This window comes from Prionailurus bengalensis, chromosome C1 (genome assembly GCF_016509475.1).
Source record: "Prionailurus bengalensis isolate Pbe53 chromosome C1, Fcat_Pben_1.1_paternal_pri, whole genome shotgun sequence".
Classification (NCBI taxonomy): Eukaryota; Metazoa; Chordata; class Mammalia; order Carnivora; family Felidae; genus Prionailurus; species Prionailurus bengalensis.
The window spans coordinates 18,035,898-18,056,384 of NC_057345.1; the positions used below are offsets into that span (position 1 = coordinate 18,035,898).

General features: G+C 53.5%; 1 protein-coding gene across 2 annotated transcripts in view; it reads left to right on the forward strand.

The window, feature by feature from the left end:
• The window catches only part of GRHL3 (grainyhead like transcription factor 3), a 35,257-nt gene that overhangs the window by 5,304 nt on the left and 9,466 nt on the right, over positions 1–20,487 (forward strand). Inside the window, exons 2-12 of one of the 2 annotated variants that reach the window (XM_043578593.1) lie at positions 6,835–7,021; positions 10,094–10,155; positions 11,574–11,919; positions 12,176–12,249; positions 13,225–13,378; positions 13,589–13,700; positions 15,046–15,140; positions 16,782–16,940; positions 17,484–17,562; positions 17,685–17,818; positions 19,839–19,873. In XM_043578593.1, coding sequence (XP_043434528.1) covers positions 6,835–7,021; positions 10,094–10,155; positions 11,574–11,919; positions 12,176–12,249; positions 13,225–13,378; positions 13,589–13,700; positions 15,046–15,140; positions 16,782–16,940; positions 17,484–17,562; positions 17,685–17,818; positions 19,839–19,873 — 1,437 coding nt within the window. Of the gene's footprint in view, positions 1–6,834; positions 7,022–10,093; positions 10,156–11,573; positions 11,920–12,175; positions 12,250–13,224; positions 13,379–13,588; positions 13,701–15,045; positions 15,141–16,781; positions 16,941–17,483; positions 17,563–17,681; positions 17,819–19,838; positions 19,874–20,487 lie in introns of both variants that reach the window. The other variant, XM_043578592.1, reaches the window with a different exon arrangement.

Here is a 20,487-nt window from a genome sequence, read left to right on the forward strand (position 1 = left end):
TCACATCTCAATTGAAAGAGGGAACAAGGGGTGCCTGGGTGGCTCAGTTGGATGGGAGTCTGACTTGATTTTGGCTTAGGTCATGATCCCGGGGTTGTGGGATCAAGCCCTATGTTGGGCTCTGCACTGAGCCTGGAGCCTGCTTAAGATTCTCTCTCTCTCTCTCTCTCTCTCTCTCCCTCCCTCCCTCCCTCCCTCCCTCCCTCCACCCCCCCCCCCCCCCCGCTTTTCCCTGCTCACACACTCATTCACTCACTCCCTAAAATTAAAAAAAAAGTGGGGGGGGGACAAGAAAATTGGACAGGAAATGAGAAGAACATAGCACGAAAGAAAAATTCCCATAGAGGGCAGAATTTTTCAAAGAGGAGAAAGCGAGTTTCTGTTATAATTAGAAAATGGCACATAATTAATTTGCGTGCAACCAGAAGCTCTGGCTGGAGCCTGACCGCCCTCAGCTTGCCCACCTGAAGCCAGATGATGAAGCTGGCAATGCCTGCCCCTCTTATCTGGGAATCTCCAAGCTTTAAGTCTCCTGTTGCTGCTAGGAGGAGGTGTCCCATTTACAGGTGGGTGAAGGTGAGGCTGTGAGTTGTCGTGCAATTTGATGGGGGCTGCCCTACAAAGTGAGTAATAATAATGATAATAGTTCACATTATTATGTGCCGGCACTCTGCTGATTACCTGCATTATCTCATTGCATTTTCCAACAGTAATACCTCATAAAGCTGCAAAGATGAAATAAAACAATGACTAGAAATTGTTGGGCCGGCACCTGGTGCTTGTTAAGCCCTCGAGTGAACAGTAGCTATCATAATAATTCTGTGAGGTTAGTACTCTCGTCTTTCCCTCTTTTTACAGGTAAGAAAATTGAGGCACAGAGAGGTCAAGTTGCATTAAGTCACACAGCTAGTAACTAGCAGAGCTGAAACGGGAACCAGGTTTGCCAAACTACTGGGGCCCACCCCGTAGTCATGAGCTCACACTACCTCGTTCAAAGTGGCGTCACGATAGAGCCATGCGCTAGGCTCCCTCTTTTTTCCATTGAGGCCCCCAAAGAGCCCCCAGCATGTGACCAGGCACATTTCACAACCTGTGCGTCCAGAACCCCAGAGTGCTCCCGTCATGCCCAGGGGAACACTGTGCATGGGACTGACTGATAAATGATTCCTCGGTGAGCGGTTGTGGCAAGGCCTCCCTGTGGGTAATTAGTGAGTGTGATTGATCACTGCTGAGGAGGCTGGGTGGCTCACGACAGGGTTTGCAGGTTACTGGGTGTATCTGGGTGTCCACACCCAGCTCAGGTGGCCCCTGGAACTCTTCCTCCTTGGGCTGGAGGGCAGTGGGACCCAGCTCACTGGATCTATCCTGTGCCAGGCAGGGGCTTGAGGCTACCCCCGTGGTGGTGAGTTTTCTTCTCCCTTCTGCAAAACTGAGTAAGAGTCCTTCCTTTTACATCTCTGAATTATTGAAATGCCTTTGAGGTGGGGCAATGATTCAACTTAGTACTAGCTGGGAAGCTAAAAGACTCCACTCTCAACCCTGCTCTGTGCTGAGTGTCCTTTGGCAAAGTCACACTTTGTCTAAGAGACTAGAGTTTGAAAGTCCCTTTGCACCCTGAATTGAACCCCAAAGTCCTCAAGTAATGGCTCAGACACATTTACTTAGTATCATTGGGAGGTTCAAGTGGTTCTCAGCCCGAAGGCAGTGGGCACTCGGAGCCCAAAAGGACTTGGGAGGAAACCCACTTCATCATCCTGGGCTTCCTCCAGCCCGGTGCCCAGAAAGATCCAGGGTAGAGTCAGGAGGCTAAGAGTATGGCTGGGGGTGGAACAGCTGGTGCCACACCCCTCCCATGCTGTGGGCCCACAGTGAGCTGCTGGGGCAAGGCCCCACCCACATGAGAACCCCTGCTTGGGCAGTTTGCACATCCCCACAGGCTCGGGACAGGGGCTTCAGGAAGTGAAGCTTATCAGGTAGACGCCCGAACTCCTCTCTCTTGATCTTCTATCCAACCCTCTCCCAAGTGGAGGAGAAGGCTGGACCAGGGAGGCTCTGAGGAGGCAGCCTTGTGAAGGTTCTTGACGTTAGAAACCAGAGACCTCTGTTCTAAGCTTTATGCCGTGAGATACTAGCTGGGTGGCCTTAGGCACGCCAGTGGCCCTCTCTGTGGCTCAACTTTTCCTGCTATCACACGGGGGATAGTCATACGTTCCCTCCCTACTTTACAGGGGCGTTGCAGGATCAGAGGTGATGACAAATGTATGAGAAGCATGTTGAAAAATATAACACGCTATGCAAATGAGAGGGATTATCAAATCTCTGACTTGAGTTTCCTCCTGAGTGGGCTGGCCTTCCTTGAAACAAGGCAACTTATGCAAAAAACCTGGCACACAGTAGGTGGACAAGCTCTGGGAGCGGTCCCAGGCTTATGCCTTTGATCTTGTGTCTCTTCTCCTCTGTTCTGGAAGATCCAAAATCCTCCCCACCTATCTCACTGCTCCCTCTTCCCTCCAGTACTCCTCTTAACAACATCCGGTTACTCCCCAGACTTTAGGCAGGTCAGGCTCCTCCTGCTTCCTTCCCTTCATCGCCGTCTTCGCCTAATGTTAGGTGTTTGTTTTTGTGGTTTTGTCTGTCTTCCTGCCACTGAAATGCAACCTGCATGATGGCAGGGATGACCTCGTTGTCTTGTTTGCCTAGGACAAGGCCTGGCACATAGTAGTTACTTGACAAATATTTGTTAAGATCAGAGATGGAGGGTTGCCACCCATGATATGCCACCCATATTTATTGGGTTTTTCCTCTCTTCTGTGTCCCTTCTTGGAAACTAATTGTCGGTGGAGAAGTGACTAGTTGTGGAGTTAGATCCCAGGAGGGCTGGCTTTGTAACTCACTTGACCAGTCCCCTGGAACAGGTCACCTAACATCTGTGTTGTCTATTTCCTGGTCTGTAAAGTAAAGATAATAACACACCATGTATGTTGGGAGGCCCCATGAGATAATGAATGTGAAAGTCAAGGCGAGGGGTTATTACACTGTCTCTTTTGTTTTTGACACAGAACCTTGTTCACAGGAGGCTTAGGGAGGATGTTAATTTAAGAACCTCAGGCAGAGTCTCCCCTTTACTCTCATTTGGGGGGCCATGATGATGGTGATGATGATGGCTATTATTTACTGAGTGATTATTCTCTGGCAGGCTCTAGGCTAAGCACACTTCTTACGTTAATGCGTTTAATTCTCCTAACAGCCCATGAGATTAGCCCCACTCGAAAGTAGCCATCCCTGGTGACTCCCTCACATGACTGTTTTAATTTTCTTCACAGCACTTATCACTGACTAAAATTAACTCATTTACTCCTTGTTTGTGGTCTGTCCTCCCCAATTAAGCTGTAAGTTCCATGGGAGCAGAGCCTTATCTGTCTTGTTCTTGGCTGATTCACCAAGGCCTAGAGAGTCCCTGACTGGGTGCACAGAAGACATTCAGGAGACCCATCTAACAGATGAGGAAATAGGCTCAGAGAGGCTAATGCCTTACCCAAGGACACACAGTTGACTTGGGTCTGTCAGGTTATGACTCTGGTGCTATTTCTTTCCATGGTGCTGCTCAGGGTTCTTCTATGCCCTGGTAGAGATCTGACATCAAGAAGGCTGCCCAAGGCCAAGTCCTCTGGCCATTCTGTCCTCCCCCATTCTCCTTCCTCCTTCTTGTAGCCGAGGAGCTCTGCCTTGGGCCAACAGAGAGCTGGTGGAAGCCCTTGAGAAGGTGACCGCACAGGATGAGAGTCACCTTGTCTCCCCTCCTTATTCTGGCTCTGTCACCCTTAAGTAAGGCTCACTACTTGGAACTCTTCACGTCTCTCACCCACTGGGCCCTTGATCCTCAATTCCAGTGTTAAGTGAAGGATACCAGAAGTTCTTGGATTTCAGGATTTGGCACATAAGTCAATGCCAATCTTATCCATAGTCAAGACTTTCTGGAAGCCAAGTGCTTAGTCTGGGAACATGAAATTGATTGGTAGCATGAGCAGGCATGGGGACGAAGACACTAGGGCTCCCAGCTCCTGGCCAGAAACTTCCAGTCATCTTGCTTTCTTACTCAGTTCCTCCTTCCTTGTGTGGGTGGAAAATCCTTTTCTGTATGTATGTCAGTGGACCATTTGTTCAATGTATTGCAGAGGAGGGGAATTTCCAGAATAAGAAAGGTATCCCGAAAGGAGACGAGCATGGGGTACAGAACATCTTAGAGTCCAGAAGGTCCGAGTTCAGGTCAAGCTTCTACCACCTACCAGCTGAGGGACCTTGAGCAGGTAATATTACCTGTTTGAGTCTCCATTTCCCCAGTACCTGTCTCTCAGGACTATTGCACAGAGTCGATGAGACAGTGCAGAAAACCAGCACGTGTCTGCCTGTGGTAAATGCTTAAGGTGTGACAGCCACCGTGTAGCAAGGCCTCAGAGGGTGGGGTCCCAGCAGGGTGGACTGGAGACCCTCGTAGGCCAGAAAGGCCTCCTGGAATAACGACAAACACTGACCTTTTCTTCCTGATGGGACTTTATCACTGTCTTCTAAACTTGGATTTTTAAAGACGGTAAGATAACTGATAGCTCATCGCAGCTGGTAATGGCCATTCCGCCAGAGTCAGCGAACGGGCTCCAGGCCCAGCTCTGCCACTGGCTTGCAGGGTGACCGTGTCTTGTATCACTTTGCAACGTCGATGTCTGGCTCCAAAGCTGGGTCCGGAGCGCAAGAATGGCTCTCGTGGATTAAGCACTTGCTATGTGCCAGTCTCAGTTCTAATCATTCTTTGTGTGGCAATGCACTCAATCCTCATACTCCTATGTGGTGGGTGCTTTTATGAGACCCCTCTTAGAAATGAGGGACAGTGCAAAGCACTGGGGGTCCCAACTGATGTGGAGGGAGGGCACCCACCAGGCCTTTCCCTGCTTCTCCCCCCCCCCCCCGTCCTTTTAGTGTGGGAGTTTCCTTTAGCCTGGGGCTGGGAGGGGCCGGGGCCAGCGACCTGGGATTGCTCTGTAAATTCTTCTAACCCCCCGGCCCAGGAGGCAGCTAGGAGGGGCCTACTTCTCACTTCGTCTTAATGCCCTTGATTTATTGTAACAGAAACTCGGGGTGTGCCTCCCTTTCCGCACCCCTAGCGCAGGAAGGTTTCTGTCATTTCTCTTTCCTGTGTGACAGCTCTCTCCCCCTCCCTCTCAGAGCCCTATGTCCCGCACCCTGGGGCCCAGTGTGATGGGAGACACTGTGCCCTGGATGAAGCCCCCTCCCCCTCCGCCCCGAGAGCTGCCGCCCACTGCCTGCCTGGGTGTGGTCTGGCTGCTGTTCCCACTCCGTGTCTGGGAATGCAGGCTTGAGCTGCAGGGTGGCTAGAGGGCACTTCCTGCAGCATGATGGTGAGGTCCTTGCCCACCCACTAGCCTCCCGCAGTGTCCCAGCCTAGCTGCTCCCATCTCTCACCTGCCACTCTCCACACACTCATTGCTCTAAAGTGAACAGACCGGAACTTTCCCACCTCTATGCCTTTGCTCACCGGTACGAGCACGTTTTACAACCATGATTCTCAAAAGGTGGTCCCCAGACTACAGGCATCAGAATCACCAGGGAACTTGTTAGAAATGCAAACCCCCAGCTACCCCAGACTTACTGAATCAGAAACGCCAGGGGTGGAGCCCAGAATTCTGTGTTTTAAAAATAAGCCTTCCGGGTCATTCGGATGCAGCTAAAGTTTGAGAACAGCATCCTGTATTACAGCATCATCCTGCTTGAGCTTGATTGCCCTCAGGGCCCCTCACTAACAGGAGTTTGAGCAATTCCCTTAGCTTCTCTGAGCTTCAGTTTCCTCATCTCTAAAATAGGGACACTAATAGTGCCTGCCTTGCGGGGTTCTTACGAGAATTAAGTAAGAGAATCCATGGAGAGTGCTTAGCACAGCATCTGAAACATGGTCCATGCTCAATAAAGATTAGATAATAATTTTAATAATCTACATCATTATTCTGTGTCATGTCCCTATCCCTATGGCCTCCCTTGGCTCTTCTGTGTGATCTATTCCCCAGTGCTGAGTATTCCCCCTGCTAAAATGTCCTGCTTCCTCCAAAAAGCCTCTCATGATCTCTTTCCTTTGAGCCCCTGTGGCTCGTCTCTTGGGCCACATGCCTTGTACGTGTCTGAGTTCTCAGCCCTTCCGGGTTCCGGCTCCTCCGCGTGCCCTCCAGCTTTCGCCTCTGGTTCCTGGCTCTGAGTGGCTGCTCGTGCCCTCTGCAATCCGTGTTGGTCTGAAAGGCCACTTCCCAAGACCAGGTTCTGCCCACAGGCTTCCCCGCCCTGGCTCTCTCTGTTCCTCGCCACGCTCCCTAACTTGCAACAATCGCCAGCCTTCCGTGGCCTTCGCAGTCTGGAGAGGAACTTATTTGGAAGAACTTGTGCTGGGCCATCCGGAAATTTTGTTCTTCACAGCTTGTCGTTGTTTCCTATCCTTCTAATGCTAAATACCCCTTGAATAAGGATCTACCATGGAAACATTGTACCGAATCCTGTCTGAAGCTTTGCAAGGTTGGGATTATGGTCTTTGCGCTGCGGATGAGGGAACTGAGGCCCGAGGTCTACGGCTTTCATATGGCAACATTTGATATCGACTGAAAGCATCTAGCGCCCGAGGGCAAGTACGTTCTAGTCCCCCAAGCTGCCCGGTGGTGGCAGAAGAAACGGTTCCAGGTTTTTAAGACTCTGAAATCCCTGGGCATTGGCCTGAGGCTGGCCATCCATGGACCTTCTTCTGGGACAGCCTAAATTTAACATTCCTTACTCAACTTCTAGTTTCAGGTCCGTACGACTGCTAAAGAATGACCCAGTCAACTTCCAGAAGTTCCCCTACACTAGTGAGGACGAGGCCTGGAAGACCTACCTGGAAAACCCCTTGACGGCCGCCACGAAGGCCATGATGAGGGTCAATGGCGACGACGACAGTGTGGCGGCCTTGAGCTTCCTCTACGACTACTACATGGTGCGTTCACCCCTCTGGGCATGTCCCCCCATGTCCCCCCGACTGAATGTATGCCTTCGCTTTCAGGCCTCACGGCCCGGCAGGCCTCCCCCAGCCCCTCGCTGTATTTTTTCTCTCCTCTGGGTCTTTGCACATGCTGTTCCCTCTGCCTGGCCCCCTCCCCTTTCCCCCTGACCAAACCCCACTCTTAACTCTGGATCTCAGCTTCAAGGTCACCTCATTCATTCATTGCGAATGGGGAAGGTTTTCTTGGGTCTCCCATTCTGTGCCTCTTGGTTCCCTCATTATTACCATCATTACCCTTGACTCTGTCTTTAGAAACTTATTATTTATGCATTTATTTCTTCATCTCCCCCATGACTGAGCTCTCGAGGGCAGGAGCCACGTGGTGATCATTACTCGGTCCTCAGCACCCCACACTACTGGCCACACACTCAGTGCTCCGTGTGTGCCGATGGAATGGATCAATGTGTACCAATGGCACACACACGCCCTGACACCTGCCATCTTCCTTCTGCCCCTGCCCTTGGGTCACCCCGGTTGCCCTGTCCCCCCCACCCACCTATCCCAACCTTACCACCTGGAACATGCCTTCTGCTCTTGAACCATTTTCTTTTCTTCCCAAGGCCACTTTCACTTGGCAGCTGTCCTGCCACATCACCTCTCGCTCTCCCGAGTGTCTGACTGTCCTTCCTGCCGTTGCTGCCGTTCTGTGTGATTCAACACCTCCTGACGGACGGCCTGTATTGTTCTCTGATTGTTTCCGGGGACCTTGGCCTTGACACTCTGGTAGACTCTCCGCTCCTGAGAATTAGGCCCTCCCATATCTGACACGCGGGCTTGAAGTAGTCAGCAGTAACAAATACATAACACAGTGACCTAGCTACCCCTTCCAGTGCCTGTGCCAGACATTGCTAATGGATCACAGCCTGCATTCTCACTGGGGGTACGTGGGGCTGAAGAATCTTTTTCAGTGCAGGGCTCCAAGCGGCCCCTACCCATCTGTCTGAATTGTCACCTGACAGCAAACTTTCTTACCTTCCCTAGGCTGGGTGACTGCTCTAAGAGACTCTCCCAGATTTGAGACTAGGAAACAGAAACAGCCAATTATTGAGATAACTGGCTTTGAACTTGAAGATTTAAAGCTACTTTGTAAATAAGCCCTCAAATTTACTGACCCAAGAAATACTTTATCTACCTTACCCCAAGGGGGAAGGCAAACTCTCTGTGTAAACTCACGGGCCAAGGATGGAACGTGTGGCCCCAGATTCGAGAAGGCCCCCAATTTTCTCTCTGGCTTTCCTTCTCCCCTTGGAGTGGTATGGTTACCCTAGCTTACTTCCTCCCCAGCAGACCAATAGCATCCTGATAGCATTTGGCACAGGCCGACTGGAGACACAGTGGGAGCTAAGAATCCTAGGCCTGGATTGAAACCCGGCCTGGGATTTACGGCTCGAGGTTGGGCCATAAAGTAAAATCCAGCACCATCTCCCCAGGCAAAGGACCGTTCCCCAGGGCCAGAACGGTGAGGAGCCGCCAGTGACCCCTATGGTGGTTTTAGTGAAATACTGTGTCCTGATGAGGCACACCTGCCCTTCCTCCCCATTTCAGGGCACTCTGGGTTCAGAACAGCTCCGTGGATCATGAGGACAGGGTCTCATGATGTGAAGAGAGCACTGAGTTGGGATTTGAGACCTGGTCTGGTCACAGACTGGCAATGTGGTTTTGGGCAATATAGTTCTAAAGGTGACAGCTTATCCTTTCTTACTGAATGCCAGGTACCTTCCTTCATCCTGTCCCCTGGGGTGTGAGTAGGAGCCCAGGCATTGGAGTCACTAGGCTGGGTTGGAGCCCTGGTTATGGCTTTATTAGCCAGAAGTCGAAATGACCTAGATGTTCTAAGATACAACGATATTATAATTATAATCATTAAAATAACATTTATATAGTGTCCTCCATATGCTAGGTGCTGTTCTAAACATACATGGGGTTGAGGTTGCTATTATTATCCTTGTCTTACAGAGGAGGTACAGAGAGGTTAAGAGACTTGCCCAAGGTCACACAGCCACTATATGGCCTATCTAGGAATTGAATCCAAGAAATCTGGATCCAGAGTCCATGCTCCTAACCACTAAGACAAAAGAGCCTCTCTGGGCCTCAGTTTCTTCATTCCTATAATGGAGATAACATTAGTAGCTGTCACAGAGTGGTTGTAGGGACTAAATTAGAGATCACATAGAAGGCCCTTCATACAGGGCCCCGTGCACAAGAAGCACTCTACTGAAAAACCACAATGAAAGGGCTCCTGCTGGCTCAATCAGAGCATGTACCTCTTGATCTTGGGGTTGTGAGTTCGAGCCCCATGTTGGGTGTAGAGATTACTTAAAAGTAAAGTCTTAAGGGGCGCCTGGGTGGCTCAGCCAATTAAGTGTCTAACTCTTGATTTCGGCTCAGGTCATGATCTCACAGTTTGTGACTTCGAATCCTACGTCGCGCTCTGCGCTGACAGCATGGAGCCTGCTTGGGATTCTCTGCCTCCTCCTCTCTCTCTCTCTCTGCCCCTCCCCAACTTGCTCTCTCTCAAAAATGAACATTTATAAATAAAGAATAAGGAAATAAATAAATCAGATCTTTTTTAAAAAGTAAGCATTAAAAAAATAATAAAAATGAAAAATAAAAGTAAGCATTATTTTTATTAAGAAATCTCCACAATACCCTTGAAGTAGGCATTATAATCCGCCACTCGCCATATGAAGAAACAGTCTCAGAAAGGCGCGGTCATTTATCTAGAGTCAGACAGCCCTTTTAAGTGGTCGAGTTAGAACTTAATCCGGATCTGCCTGACTCCAAATTCCATGATGCCTAACTGCTAATCTTGGGGTACTTCTCCAGCTGGGGGCTCAGACTAAATGATGGCCTGCCAACTCTAAGGACTGGGTGGCAGGTGCCCACTGGGTGCCACTTGGGTGGCAGGTGACCAAGGGAGCTCCCCTGTCTGGCCAAGTCTGCTGGTGGGGGGGTGGGGGTTGGTCTTAACATAAATGTATAAATCCCTCTTTCCTCTCCTCTCAGGGCCCCAAGGAGAAGCGGATACTGTCCTCCAGCACTGGGGGCCGGAATGACCAAGGAAAGAGGTGAGGCACGCCCAAATACCACCTCTGCCCCTTTGCCCACCCTTACCTCCACCTCTGGGCTTATCCATTGGGCACAGAGGGCTCAGGGCTTAGGACCCATGGGACTCTTAGGGGCCCATGAAAGTGTTAGAATTTATTGTCAAATCAGAAGAAAACAATGATTGTAATCCAACCTGGATTATATTTATCTTTATACCAATGCAATTGTAAAAGGTATTTTAAAATATTTTTCATGGAAGAAGGAGCCTGTGAAGGCAAAAGAGACTAGGGCCCACCAAGTCATAGAGACCCTGCTTGAAAACACACACACACACACACACACACACACACACACACACACACAGCTTACTGAAAACAAACTTCAAAGCCATCCTCTAGGAGAAGCCCTGAAGGCAGATTTTCTGTCCTAGCTCCAAACCCCTCCTGCCGGCAGCCTCCCGGGAAGGGAGACCTGGCCTGGGGCGGGAGGGGGGGAGGTGGTTCAGGTACTTCTTTCCTCTGGCTCTCTTGGGCCTCTGCCTGGCATTAGTGCCTTGGGGCACCGATGTTCCTCTCCCTGTGGAAGGCAGCCCAGGCCGTGCTCGTGGTTAGATGGGCACTAAGAGGGACCCTGCCCTTTCTCTACTCTGCCCCAGCCCCCCTCTCCCACCACACCCCCCACTGCTCTGCCCCACGTAGGGCCTCTGCTGGGAAACCTTCCGGGCTTCTGTCTGCCTTCCAGAAAATCCAAACTGCTAAGGCAGGCATTACCACTCATGCAGCTGGCTCAGGGCCCCTCCATGCTAGAAACAATAGGGTTTAGTGTGTGGGACTTTTTTGAAAACTAATTTTTCTTTTAATGTTGTTAGCTTTTCAGATTACAAAAGTAACACCTGTTATAAAATATTCAAGTTCTATAGAAATGTATAAAGTAGAAAGTAAAAGTTTCCTGTATTCCGACTCCCCTCCCCCCCCCTTAACAGTTTGGGGTATATCCTTCTAGACCTTTTTCTGAACATATATTAACTGTACTCACAAATGTACGCCACCACCCCCTACACACACACACACACACACACACACACACACACACACACACTGTATTGATGACTGAATACAGGTGTTTTAAAGTGGAGACATTGGACTCTGGATAAGAAATAAATAAAATTTCAGTTTTTAAAATTACCAAGGACAGTAAAAGATAAAGCAGATGTTTTCCCTTCAGCCCTGAGCTGGTACTTTGTTCCGTTCTTAACACCCTCCTCCCCGCTCATCCCTGTGACAAACGGGCCTGGTACTGTGCCCTGAGTCACGCGTGTCGGGAAGGTCCGACGTGACGCTGTGTTAAAGAAGGTCGGTGCTCACCCTCCAGTCCGGCCAAGGATCCCCCTGCCCCTGGAGAGAAGAGGGGCACTCACTCTGCCCTCCTCTCTCCCCAGGTACTACCATGGCACGGACTATGAGATGGACCTCGCTCCCCTTGAAAGTCCCACGCATCTCATGAAATTCCTGACCGAGAATGTGTCTGGAGCCCCAGAGTACCCAGATGTGCTCAAGAAGAATAACCTGATGAGCTTGGAGGGGGCCGTGCCCACTCCGGGCAAGGCAGCTCCCCTCCCCGCAGGCCCTGGGAAGCTGGAAGCTGGCTCTGTGGACAGCTACCTGCTGCCCACCAGTGATGTGTATGATAACAGCTCCCTCAGCTCCTTGTTTGAGAGCATTCACGGGGTGCCACCCACACAGCGCTGGCAGCCTGACAGCACCTTCAAAGATGACCCACAGGAGGTGAGGGCCCACCCCCATACCCCTCACAGCATCCCTGGATATGTGCATGCATGTGCAGAAGGGGAGAAGACAGTGAGGAGATCAGAGGTTTGGAATCCATGGGGTGAAAAGTCCTAGAGCAGAGGCAGGTTTGCCATGTACTGTTGTTCCAGTTGTGCACTAAACAACCTGCACAGCTGTATGGAGCAGGCCCGGGATGAGGCCCCAGCAGCCTGAATGTGGCCATTTATTCTCTCTGAATTGTGTTTCTCTGCAGTCACTGCTCTTCCCAGATATCCTGAAAACGTCCCCAGAACCCCCGTGTCCAGAAGACTATCCCAGCCCCAAGAGGTAACTCAGCTGCTCTGGAACTTTGGCCACTTGGGCAGTAGGCCGGGGGCTACAGACAGAGCCTCATACTGTCCCCAGAGTAGCCATCATCAATGAATGAGAAGAGGAGAGTGAAGGCACATGAAAGGAAAGAGACTGACTTCTCCATTTGTTTCCTGGGCTGGCAAGGGGCTCAGAGCCCTGTTTAAAACACTGAGGTTCTGAGGCACCTGGGTGGCTCATTCGGTCAGGCTGCCTGACTTCGGCTCAGGTCATGATCTCATGGTTCGTGGGTTCAAGCCCCACATCGGCTCTCTGTCGTTAGCACAGAGCCTGCTTTGGATCCTCTGTCCCCCACCCCCCCACACACACATCTGCCCTTCCCCCGCTTGTCTGCCCTTCCCCTGCTTGTGCACACACGGGCTCGCTCTCTCTCTCTCTCTCTCAAATAAATATTAAAAACAAAAACAAAACAAAAAAACTAAGATTCTGTTGCCCTTAGTCTCCCCTATGGTTTTGTCACCCCTCAGGGGTCTCTCTGGTTTCCATTATTTGTTATTCAGCAGGATTGTGGCTCAAGGAAACCACTAAATAGAAACTCCAGGGACGCCTGGCTGTCGTAAAGCATGCAACTCTTGACCTCAGGGTTGTAAGTTCGAGCCATATATTGGGTGTAGAGATTACTTAAAAATAAAAATAATTTTAAAAATCTTGAAGAAAGGGAGGGAGAGAGAGAGGGAGAAAGAAAGGAAGGAAGAAAAGAAAGAAAAGAAAGAAAGAAAGAGGAAGGAAGGAAGGAAGGAAGGAAGGAAGGAAGGAAGGAAAAAGGAAGGAAAGAAACCAAAAGTGTGGAAACTGAGGCCCAGGGAGGTTGAGTGATTTACTAGGTCACACAGCAAATCCATAGCACAGCCTCAGGCTCCCTGCCCCACTGCCCTCTGGGATACTCCTGCCTGGGAGCTCAGCCTTACTGTCCTCACCCTCTCTTCCCTGCAGTGACTTTGAGTACACCCTGGGCTCCCCCAAAGCCATCCACATCAAGTCAGGGGAGTCGCCTATGGCCTACCTCAACAAAGGCCAGTTCTATCCCATCACCCTGCGGACCCCAGCAGGCGGCAAAGGCCTTGCCTTGTCCTCCAACAAAGTCAAGGTATGTTGCCCCTGGAGCAGCTTGGGAAAGGGGTAGGATGGTTGGGCCAGCCCTGCCTGACAAGGACCCTAGGATAACTGTCCATTGCCATAGAGTGGGGGAAACTGAGGCAGAAGGGCAGGGGTACCGGACCAAGGCTCTGGGAAGGGTCAGGGGATGCCTGGGCCTCTCCAGGAGGCTGGGAGTCACTGTGGCTGCTTGTGCCTGCAGAGTGTGGTGATGGTGGTCTTTGACAACGAGAAAGTCCCGGTGGAGCAGCTACGCTTCTGGAAGCACTGGCATTCCCGGCAACCCACTGCCAAGCAGCGTGTCATCGATGTGGGTGAGAGCCCACTCAAGCCTCCTCTCTTCATCTCCCTCCCTTCTCTCTCCCCCCTACAATTTCTCTGTCACACACACACACACACACATACACACACCCCAATCAGGTCTTGAAGTGCCCTTTTCCCCAGCCCTCTGTGATCTCTGCAGGACTTCCTTCTGACCCCAGCCGCCTGGCTGGCCCCTGTCTCCAGGTCATAACTATGGGGTTTGCAGGGATTTGCATCTGTTGGCTGCAGGCTGTGGCCTTTTACTGTGTTGCTTTGGGATAAACAGTGCCCTAGAGACCCCAACAGTGTTGGATAAATAGACCCCTGGCCTGCTTGTCCCCACGGGGGGCTTAGCCAATTGAGACACAAATGCATAAGACAAGAGAGCAGGCAGCTGGTGACTGGGAAGGTTTGAAGGGCGGTGCGAGAGACCTCTGCTCTGGGAGCTGGGACCTCGGCTCTGTCAGCAGCTAGGGGGCCCGGGGAAGGGGCACGAGGTGCCGCCTCATCCCTGCCCCAGGCCCTGGGATGGGACACGTAGGAGGCACAGCCCATCCTCGGGCCTCCAGGTTCTGGCTCCACACTCTTCTGACCGTGTGACCTGTGTCACCTCCCCTTTCCGAGCCTCAGTTTCTTCAGCGGTCAAATGGAATAAGGCCAGCCGCCCTGCCTGCCTACGTGCTGTTTCTTCTGCCTGGGAGCACGTGTACCGGAGAACATGATATACACAGGGGTGATTCTGTGACTTAACTGAGAGGCTACATAGCAAGTGGGTAGGAGCCTGTGTTCAGGGGCCAAAGCTGGGCTCCATTCTTGCTGTGCCTTTTTTTTTTTTTTTTTAGCTGTGTGACCCTGGTCAAGTGACCCGACTTCTCCGAGCTTCATTTTTTTGCGTGTGTAAACTGCGTATACATAGCATCATTGTGAGGATTAACAGAGGGCTCGCCACATTGACGTGTTCGACAAACGGGGTGGTGGTTCTACTGTTTGTTCGATATTCCTACCACCATCACTGCCCTTATCACTACTACTAGTATTTTATCTGGGAGCTCTCCTCAATCACAGTCCCAGTGAGAACGCTAACCCCCACCCCAAAATCATGAGGGCCCTGACCTAGTTGGCAGAGTTAGGGATTCTCTGTGGGGTGTGGGCAGATCTGCTTCCCAGGTTGGACCTCAGTTTTTGCCTCTGCAACTCAGGGCACAGCAGTCAGTCCTTCCTTCCCCCTGCTCACCTGCCCCTGCCCCCCCCCCACCCCAATTGAGGGATGGTTCTTGGGGAAGACAGTACAAACACCTCCCCACCACGTCCCCAAACCCCTTTCCTCCTGACTCTCCCGGTCTCCTGTGGTTTCAGCCGACTGCAAAGAAAACTTCAACACCGTGCAGCACATCGAGGAGGTGGCCTATAATGCATTGTCCTTCGTGTGGAACGTCAACGAGGAGGCCAAGGTCAGGGTGTGGCTGTGATGGGGCTGGTCACTCACAAGTCCCCAGGTGGGCACCTGGGATTGTGGCAGCCGCTCTGATGAGGGCGCCGACGGAGGAGGCAGGGCACCCAGCACTGGCTCTAAAGCCAGAGGGCTAGGCCTACCTCCAGCTCCGTGAGCTCGGACCGGCGCCTCGGCCATCAAACTGGGGTGCAGTTGTAGCACCCACTGAGAGGTTGACGGGGAGGATCCCGGGAGATTAGTGGAAGTGGAGCACAGTCCGACACCCAAGCGGTGGCTGCCGTTACGAATCCCATCCACCCGCGCACCAGATGGGAGAACTGAGCCTCGTGCAAGGTCACACGGCAAGCCACCGAGGACACCAGCTTCCCTGACTTGCAGGCCGTCAGTGTGGCAGGAGAAACGCTTTGGAGTCCGGTAGATGAGGCTGAGATCCGTTACGTGGCTTCCCGCGTCCGTCAGGAGGGAAAGGAGTCCACCTCCTGGGGCCGGGGTGGGGATTTTTTCCATGGGACCGTGCGTGTCTAAGAGATGGGCCCGGCGCCAGACCCACTGGAGAGGCCTGAAAATGGAGCCGCTGGTGACTCTTTCATACCAGCCATTTGGTGCCTAAGGCCAACTTTCCGGGTGCTTCCGGGCCTCTCTGTGCCCTGGTTTTCTGTTTGGAGAGCCGGCACCGTGGACAGGGCACTAGTCTGACATTCAGGGACTGGGTCCCTTTGCCTCCTTGGGCCAGGCCTGCCCTCTCATTCCACGGTTGAGTCCAGCCCTGGCAAAAACTTTTCGGGCCTAGACAAGCGGGGGAGCTGGGTCCTGTCTCCCGGCTTGCCTCATGGAGCGGTCCAGGCCGCCAGGAGGAAACGGAGCTGAAGGGGCTCCGAAAACACAAAAGGAGGCACAAACGTGAGGGATTATTATTATTCAAACAGATGCCAGGGGCCAGAGGAGGGACTGGGGCCTCCAGTTCGGGGAGGCGGGGAAAGAGTTTCGTAGGAAGGGAGAGGAGGGTTTCGGTTGGGATTTTCTCACAGCCTCTTAAGCCCCCAGGCTTGGGTCTCTCTCGGGTGGGAGCTGGGTGGGAGCTGCATTAGGGCTGAGTTGGCTGAGGGGGAGGTATGTCAGGCATGCGCCCGCCCGGGGGCCTGGCCCCCCACAGCCGAGGAAAGAAGGGGATCTGCTCAGGCACCGCACCCCACCCCTACCTGTGCAGGTCAGGACCGTTTCCGAGGGAAATGTCCCAGAGAACAGCGGCCAGTCTGGAGTGGGGTCTGGCCCTGGCGCCCCACGGAGGAGTCGGTCAGGCAGACAGTCGTCAGGCGAGCGTGGCAGGGAGTGCCCAGCTGAGACTCACCCCAGACTGCCGTCAGAGTTGGGCGGAGGCTTTGGGCTGAGACCCCAGCCGTCCCACTCCCCATGACAGGCCACTGTGTGCCAGGCCCACTAGGTGCTCCGTGCACCCCCTGTGTCCCCTGGGGAAAGCTGGCACGCTGCCCTGGGCACAAGTCTGTCCATCTGTAAAAGAGGTGGTGACAGGCGCCTTCCAGGGGCGCCGTTTCCCAGGCTCGATATGCAGGGCGGTTGTGGGACGGCAGGGCTGGCCGCCGGCGCAGGCCGTTTATCCAGCTCCCCTGTGTGTCCCCAGGTGTTCATCGGTGTCAACTGCCTCAGCACAGACTTCTCCTCGCAGAAGGGGGTGAAGGGCGTCCCCCTGAACCTGCAGATCGACACCTACGACTGTGGCTCGGGCGCTGAGCGCCTGGTGCACCGCGCCGTCTGCCAGATCAAGATCTTCTGTGACAAGGTGGCTGGGGTGGACGGGCCCTCTGCTGGGCCCCGGCAGGGAGGAGGGCCAGCCCCCACCCTCGCGTCCTCCCCAGCCGCGTGGGGTGTGTCGGTCTGTCTCTGCTTCTTGCTCTCCAAACACCTCTCTCCTCTGTGTGCTCGTCCCTGTCTGCCTTGGCCCCTGTGCGCATTTTCCCCGGTCTCTCTGCGCTTCTGTCTCTTTCTGAAGATCTCTTTCTAGACCTCAGCATCTCTCCGTGTCTCTTTCTGTGTCTGTCTCTCTCATGTTTCTCTTTCTTCTTCGCATCCCTCTCTGACTCCGCTTCCCTCGTCTCTGTTTCTCTCTCTGTTCCTCTCTCTCCACATCTGTTTCTCTCTTGTGGCCTGTACCGGCCTCAGACAAGGCTGGGCTGGGCCGCGTAGGCTGGGAGCTGGCGCTTTCCCATCTCCCGGTCTCACTTTGGAAAGAAGGCAGCACTGGATGGCTGGTCCAGATTTCAGATGCAAAGCAGCCGGCCCCTCCCAAGGCCCTGGGTGACCCCCTTTGCCCTCTTCCCGGCAGGGAGCAGAAAGGAAAATGCGGGATGACGAACGAAAGCAGTTCCGGAGGAAGGTCAAGTGCCCCGACTCCAGCAACAGTGGTCAGTGGGGATGAGTCAGGGGCTGGGCTGGCCCGGGGTGAAGGGGAGAAGGAGACTGGAGGGCAGAGGCTTGGGACGTGAAGAGAGGGGCCTCGGACGCAGTGCCTTCCTTTTCCCAGCAGGTATGAAGGGCTGCCTGCTGTCTGGCTTCAGGGGCAATGAGACCACCTACTTGCGGCCTGAGGCTGACCTGGAGACCCCACCGGTGCTGTTCATCCCTAATGTGCACTTCTCCAGCCTGCAGCGTCCCGGAGGGGTGAGGCTCTTGGGCCAGAGAGGGTCTCGGCCCCTGGGTGGGGTCTGATCAGCGCAGGCCAGTGAGGAGAAACCTACCACTCAGCCACTACAGACCAATTTAGATCTTTATAGGCCCCAATGTATATATATTTTTGAGTTAATGAATTTATTTTGAGAGAGAAAGTGAGTGGGGGAGGGGCAGACAGAGAGGGAAAGAGACAGAGTCCCAAGCTGATGCAGGGCTTGAACTCTCGAACCGTGAGATCGTGACCTGAGCCGAGATCGAGAATCAGACTCTTAACCGACTGAAGCACCCAGGCGTGTTCCCCCCCCCGCCACCGACCCCCGACTTTTTTTGGTAACATCAGATGCAAATACTTGTATTGAATCCCAGGGGATTAAAAACATGGCCATACATCCATGTGTAACGTTAGTGAAACTTTTCTACTGGGGAGAAGAAGGTTAACGAAGAAACGGATTTCATAACCACCAAAGCGTTCACGCCTGGGGCACACACGGAGGGTCCGAATTTCTGAGCCCCAAATTAGATTGCAGCTGACTCAGAGCTGTGTGGATCACGATGGCCGCGGCGATGCCCGCGAGCGCTCGCTGTGCGCCAGGTGCCGCTGTCAGCACGGTCCACGCGCCGGCTGCCTTAACCTTCACCACCTCCGCGGGAGATCGATACCGCGACCCTCCCTGGGCTTGTGGGCTGGACGCTGAGGCGGAGACCAAAACCACGCGGTACATGGCAGAGCCAGAGTGTGGACGCAGGCACCTCGGCTTTAGAAGCCACGCCCGGGAACTCTAGCTGTACCACCTCTCAGGCCAGTGAGCCATCCTTTGAGGGAGACACTGCTGTCCTCTCCACTTTCCAGATAAGGCCACACCATAGCTCAGTGGCAGAATCGAGACTCCAGAGCCTCTCTAGTAGCTTGCTTCCATATTAAACAGTCTGACTGTTTCCTGCCATTGAGGTCCCTCCGTGTAGGTGGGACTGTTTGCGGAAGCAGCCCTTGCCCTCCAGGATGCGTTCAGTGCCTTGACCTCGAACGGTAAGAGATTCTGGAGCTGAAAGAGCAGGCAGTTCTTTTTTTTCTTTTTTAAGTTGATTTTACTTATTTTGAGAGCGTGAGAGAGAATAGGAGCAGGGGTCAGAGAGAGGGAGAGAGAGAGAATTCCCCGCATGGAACTCAACACGGGGCTCGAAGCCACGAACCGTGAGATCGTGACCTGAGCCGAAACCAACAGCCAGCTGCTTAACCGACTAAGCCGCCCAGGTGCCCCGAGAGCAGCCAGTTTGGACGCGGCCCGTGGTCCACACTTAAAGGCCTCCTGCGTCCACCATCCTCCCTTCACTGCCCCGCCCCGGAAGCGCTCTGTGGCCCCACAGTCAGGTGGCCGCATCACCCTAGTGTCTCTCCCCAGCCAGAGGCCCCGAGTTGGGAGATGACCGCTCTCGGGATTGAAGGCCCGGTGGCCAGGCTGACGGCTGCTCTGTGGGGAAGAGGGAGGCACCCTCGCACCTAGGAGCCTGGGGGCCGCTCAGTCCCGACTCTGCCTCCTGCTGGGTGCGTTCCTTCCGGAGGCACTCACCAGGCCCGGTGCCTCACCTCACGAAACCGGTGATGACTGCCGCAGACAGTCTCTGGAACCCTCCGGAGAGTGCCCTTCCCCCCACCCCCTTTTCCCCTGTGCCTCAGCTTCCACTGCCCTGCATGATGGTGTGCAGTCCCGACCCTTCTGGGCGAGCTGGGGCTCAGGTGGGGCTCATGGAGTTGGCCGCGTTCCTTTAGCACCTCCAGGCTCAGTCCCCGACCCTTCCACTTGGGCTGGATGTTCCCTTTCCGTTCAAGATCTCAGCTCACCTAGGAGGACTAAATCTGAGCAGAATGGGCTGGAAAGCCATCACAACCGCATTCCCCACCTCACCCCCCCAAGGATTGTGCCCCCTCCCCCCAGAAGGCCACCAGCAGCAGAAGGCCCCTCTCATCTTCCTGCCTGCATGTGATGGGGAATGTCTTCTCTCTTCGTTGCAGGCAGTGCCCTCGGCAGGTCAGAGCAGCTCCAACAGGTAAGGGCCTCACCACCCCCCCCCCCCCCCCGCCGCTGCCTGGCCCCCTGCTGCTTGTGCTGCCCCCCAAGCCAGGGCCTGGGCACAGAGGAAGCAGCCATGGGACTCTGCTCCCAACCCCCAAGCTACATTCACGCTCCTTTCTCACTGAAACTGCCTGCGTTTTTATGGGTTTGTTTTATGTGAAAAGCTGGCGAATCTCTGGCGAGACACCTGCTTGTAAAAAGGGAAAGAAAAGGCCTCTGAGATGGTAGCACAGATTTGGAGAGTTAGGAGGGGCCACAGTGCTGGAGGACCAACTGAGGGGTCCACACACACACACCCTCCCTGACTCGAGCAGGGAGGGAGGCGCCCCGAAGGGCCCCATCCTCCCCTGTGTCAGCCTAGAGATCTGTCCGAGGGGAAAAATGGCCTCGTGGGCTTGAGGCAGGGATGGGGGGGCCATGTGAGAGGAAAAGCACACGTAAGAAAGCACCTTAGTGTCGATATCAGTCTCTTCCCCCATAGACAAGGGGTACTTTTCCTCTGGTGCTTTCACACCGAACCACAGTGCCAGCCAGCCAGGCGAGCAGGGGCTATTGCCCGGCTTTATGGATGAGGAAATGGAGACTCAG